The sequence below is a fragment of the Camelina sativa genome, chromosome 16, assembly GCF_000633955.1.
Source record: "Camelina sativa cultivar DH55 chromosome 16, Cs, whole genome shotgun sequence".
Lineage (NCBI taxonomy): Eukaryota > Viridiplantae > Streptophyta > Magnoliopsida > Brassicales > Brassicaceae > Camelina > Camelina sativa.
The window spans coordinates 22,629,508-22,634,931 of record NC_025700.1 but is presented as its reverse complement, the minus strand read 5'-3'; the positions used below and the strand labels follow the sequence as shown (position 1 = coordinate 22,634,931).

Genomic DNA, 5,424 nt, shown 5'->3' with positions numbered 1-5,424 from the left:
AAAAAAAAAAAATCAAAACTTTCGAATTTGAGATTTTCCAAAAACCTTCCAAGAATCTCTAACTAATCTGACCTCATCTTGAGACAAAACGTGGAACGAATAGCTTCAGCATCTGGCAAGACATCAGTGATGTGAGGGATGCTGAATCGTTGCTCGAAATCTCTCTCGTACTTTGATTTCCAGTCCGGATCGCTGAGATCGATCGAGGTTTTGGTGTTTTGAACCGCCGAAGCTCGAACCAACGAAGTATGAGAGATTCGAGGCGAGGGATTCGCCGGAGATCTAGTTTGCCGGAGGATTAGAGAGGTGAGTCCATGAGAAGGAGAACTGGTCTTGTAAGGAACGGAGATCCCCGGGGGAGTGATCGCGTGAGAAAGAGCCTCCATGGCCATGGAAGGAAGATTCCGATCAGATCTTTTTGTTTCTCTGCTTAGTTTTCTCAGTCAACTTCCTTTTTTATTTTGGAGGGAGTTTTCATCAATTTTTATAAAAAATAAAAATAAACACAACACAACACAACACAACAACCAGAGCAGTGTTGTTTAGATCTCTTTACAGTGTACTTTTTTGAGTTAACGAAGAAGTACGAAACAAATCTTAACTAAATGTTGTCTGCAATTTTTTCATGCCCTTAAAATCAAAAATATAATAATAACAGAATCTTATTTGTTGATTTTTTTCTTTTCTTTTAATTATAACTTCTTTTTATGATTTATTTTTTTCCGAATATATGTGCAACTATATTTCGAATTTTAGTTGGGAATAAACCCTAATCTGATGCCCTTGTTACTGAATTTGAATCTGATTCGACGATAAGAAAAAAAATGAAAATTTGATTTTGATTTTGATTCTGATTGTTTGAAGAAAGTCAAAAAGGAGTCGGATATTTGACTTTTATAATAACATCACAAATTGTGATTTCTCAACTTTGTGGTTAGACCAAGTGACCCCTTTTTAGCTCAGTATTTACAAATTTCCCAAAAACGTTTGGCATTTACGAGTCTGCCCCATACCTTTTAGTATTTACGAATTTTCACATAATTGATATTTATGAATTTTCCTCTTGACGTTTGGTATTTATGATTTAAACCCATAACTTTCAGTATTTACAAATTTTCCCCATAATGTTTAGTATCTACGACTTTGCTAAGTGTTTTTTTTTTTTCCTTTTTCCAAAGTACGTTTTATAACTTATCAAACAGCAGCAACACCCAGCAATGGTGAGAACCATGTTGGAGAGTTATCATCAGTTTTTACAACACATATGAAAAAACAGAGCAACTTAAGATTACAAAGCAGTTATATAATAACTATTGGACAATGGGGAGATAAGGTTGATTCCATAACATGCACAGTAAGACCAAAGATCAATGAGGATCATTGAGTCAGGTCTTAAAGCATTTAGCATCAGCGTGAGTTGTGAAAAAAATCAACTTATCACCCTTGCTCCTTAAGTGTTTAATATTTCATTTTGTACATACTATTTGAACAATTTGCATGCAAGTGAATATAATACAAAACTACTTTGGGCTTTTAAAAAAGATAACACTAAAAGTTAAGGTTAGACACTTAAACCACATCCACGAAATGCTACAAAGAGAGGCCTACCAAAGTACCAAGGCCTCGTCTAAACTGCTTCTACAAGTCAAGTTATTTAAAATTTCCTTTTGGCAATTAAAAAAATATTATATAGGTTAAAGCTGGCAGGAAAAAAAAAAAAAAAAAAAGCTGGCAGGAAAAAGAATGGTTCCAAATTATAATTATCTTACATAGATGAAGATGTACAATGCATATAGAGAGGTCAAAGGCTCAAAGCAAAAGTCTAACAATTTTTTTATTAACAAATGATATAAATAATTGGTAGGTATGACTCTTATTGAAAATGATAATCAAGGATATATATTCACACCGTGATAATGAATAGATAGCTGTAGAATGTTATGTATGCAAATGCGCGTTGCTTGACTGTTTCATTGCTAAGTTTTTTCTTGCTTTTTCTTCTTTTTGTTAAAGACAACCAAGTTAATCTGTCACTAATAATATATTGCAACTAAAATATACAGTATTTTTTATATAATTTATTAACTAAATTACCAAAATATTTGACAGCTTTTTGCCAGCATCCACTTGTATTACATACAGAATACAGTCTAGACATCATATGATAACGAATTATTTAAAATTAAGTTTTTTTCAACTGAAACGATTATAATACTCACTTTTAACAGTTGAAATCTTTTGTACGAAAACAATTACACATTTTTTTTTTTGGGATAACATAGATTTAATATCTACTAGTAACGCGTCATGTCAGTGAAACCATATTTAGTCAAAATCGTGTTAATAATTAAGCTGGCATTGTCACGCGGTTAATAATCAAATGATACTTACTAACCTATCTCGACACGACACGTGTTACTATAAACGGATCTAGGGAAAAACATCGCTAAGAAAACACACGTGTCAGAGCTCTGTGGATCTGTTTGGTGTTCCTCAACGTAGATGAATCTTCAAGGAAACTTCAAAAACTCAAACACGTCAAGATAAAAAAAAAAAAAAAAGGAGACGGCAATTATTTTTAAAAACCGCAAATGTCAAGCTAAGCCATGTTGTATTTACGAATGTGGTACGCATGATTAGTGTCAAATTACAATAATTAATTAACCCAACCATCGGGTATATATAGAAGTCTCTTCCTCTCATTGTTCCACACCATCAACAAAGACAAAGACAAAGACAAGAACAAGAGTTTAAACATCAAACAGAGAGTTTCAAGTTTCAGACAAAGAACAAAGAATCTAAAGATGAATTCTAAGGCAATGCAAGCTTTGATCTTTCTTGGTCTCTTGGCCACTTCATGTCTCGCTCAAGCTCCGGCTCCGGCACCAACCACCGTTACTACTCCTCCACCCACGGCTCTTCCTCCAGTGACTGCTGAAACACCTTCGCCAGTTGCTTCACCTCCGGTTCCAGTTAACGAGCCAACTCCAGCTCCAACCACCGCTCCAACAACATCTCCAGTCGCTTCTCCCCCTCAGACCGATGCCCCTGCTCCTGGTCCCTCTGGATTAACTCCGAGTTCGTCCCCAGCTCCAGGACCAGACGGTGCCGCTGATGCGCCAAGTGCCGCGTGGGCTAACAAAGCTTTCCTTGTGGGAACAGCTGTTGCCGGAGCTGTATACGCTGTCGTTTTGGCTTAGAGAGCTTTTGATGAGTTTGGTGGATTTCGATCCTCTGCTTTCTATCACTGTTTTATTGTAATCACGTCTTCTCGTTCATATATTTTTGTTCTTTTTTTTTTTACTATTGTTATTCTTTTGACGTGTATAATTTGGTTGGGGGCTGAGATGAACATAGTGACGATATGATGTAATTCTATTATTATAAATTAAAATAATTCTTTTATCTTCACGTTCTTTGTTTTATGTTTTGATCATGTAAAACATAAAACATGTCTTAGATGGATCGTTGTAAGCAAGCCGGCCCTTCCATATAAAGCATGTCCAAGATTCGATCGATCCCTTCCATGTAATCCTAATTAGACAAGTTGGGTCTTCGTTGGAAGACACGAGAATTGCAGATTTTGGGTCGGGTCGATATTGACATATTTATATTTGTGCAAGGTTTACCAAACATATGCCGTAAAAGAAAGGTTAATTTTGAGGTGCAATTATATGTCCTTACGTGAAAAGTAAAAGAAAAACAAAAATCAAACTCATTCATTTCACTCATTACGATACGAATACGAAATTCAGAGTTATTGGTATATGATATCTTCCCGAGCTAGTTTTTCTTTGAAGATCCATGTCAACCATAATCTTGGGCTTCTAGATGCTAGGCTTCTACTGAATTCTAGTAAGATATTTTTCCTTCAATACATAGGCAAACAAAGACTTTGTATTGCGATTTACATGCCATAAGGCCCATAACTATTCAACTAGCATATTCTAGTTAAACTCTTTTAAAAAGAACTGAAATCAAGGGCCGCCGTCCTTCTTTGGAAATGCACAATTTGTCTCAATGCATCCTCTTAGAATTAGTGTCATTTACTCAAGCTTTAGACAAAGACATGCCTAGCTAGTGGATGGCAATTTTATCATATTTGTGGTATTTTTGTGATTCGATTTCTATTCCTCAACCAACATATATATATATATATATATATATATATATATTATTCACTTAGTGGGCTTCAAAAAGAGAACTCTCACACTTTTTGGATTTTAAGGTTTTCATTAAACATTTGAATCGCAATGAGGAAAAGGCGACACACAATCACAGTTCTATCTCTCTCTATATCAACGTCCACACCGTGTAACTTATTTTAGTCACGTTCCCTAAATTTTACTGAGTTAGGAAAGTTTCGTAAATATTTAGGATTTTTTTTTTTTTTTATGAAAATCTATCTTAACATTTTTGAAGTACATTTTTGTGTCATCCTCTCTTATTTTTGTATCCAAACAATTCTCAACTAAATTTTCTACAATTCTTACATCCAAACATAATTATTACCATATTTGATAATATTAATTTCCTAAAAACTATTTACCTAATTTAAATCAATATGTTAGACTAAAATATAATTCTCCTTGCACTTATTTTTAATCTTATATATTAATTATTTTAATTACTATTTAATACATAAAGTTAATAAAATTTTAGTTTTTTTTCAGCATATGATGTGATTTAAATTTTTATAAACGGAAATATATTTTAATTTTTTTCTTAGGATATTTATAACCAAACAACTATCCACATATAGAGCTCGAAATACATTTATAAAGTACAATAGGGTGCCATCACTTTTTGGTTTTTTGTCAACTTCGGGTCAGATTTTTAACTAAAATTATAACCGATTCAATTATCCGGATCCTCCTTAAGATTACCAAATATTTTGGGCCGGATTTTAATCAATAACATACTTATTTACATCCAATTAATGTCAATTAATGCTCATTGTATCTTAGGAAAGAACTAATTTACATGCCGAATTTTTAGTGCTGAGTTTGACAAAAAGAATTGATAACACAAATTCTGTAATCACATCCCTATAATATAACAACTAATTTAAGATGAATACATCTTAGAAAATATCTAATTTGTGTTTAATAAACGATTACATATTTGCTGAGTTCTTATTAGCTTTAAATGTACACTTTAATCCAATAATATCAATTGAGAATAAAAAATAAGAATATGTCATATCATTCATTCCTAAATCATAACTAACCAAATCATAAAATGTATATTCTCAACTTGCGAATCAAGAATTTATACAAAATCTATCTACAACCGTTAACTATATATATATACAATTCACCATCAACTTCAAGCACCACAAAACTATTACAATATCATATCAACAAAATAATAGATCCGTGGTGTATCACGGGTAAAATCTAGTTATATTTTATATTTTACTGC

The 5,424-nt window shown here is 32.9% G+C and overlaps 2 protein-coding genes across 2 annotated transcripts in view; one reads left to right on the top strand and one right to left on the bottom strand.

Annotated features, from left to right (window-relative positions):
* LOC104751887 (ATP-dependent 6-phosphofructokinase 5, chloroplastic-like) overlaps positions 1–638 on the bottom strand; it is a 3,553-nt gene extending 2,915 nt beyond the window's left edge. The window contains exon 1 of the mRNA XM_010473934.2: positions 73–638. Within this exon, the coding sequence (XP_010472236.1) occupies positions 73–392 (320 nt within the window). The 5' untranslated portion in view covers positions 393–638. The remainder of the gene's footprint in view (positions 1–72) is intronic.
* Positions 2,643–3,409, top strand: LOC104751885 (classical arabinogalactan protein 2). Its single transcript, XM_010473933.2, has one exon. The coding sequence runs from the start codon at positions 2,805–2,807 to the stop codon at positions 3,198–3,200; it is 396 nt and encodes a 131-aa protein (XP_010472235.1). The 5' UTR covers positions 2,643–2,804; the 3' UTR covers positions 3,201–3,409.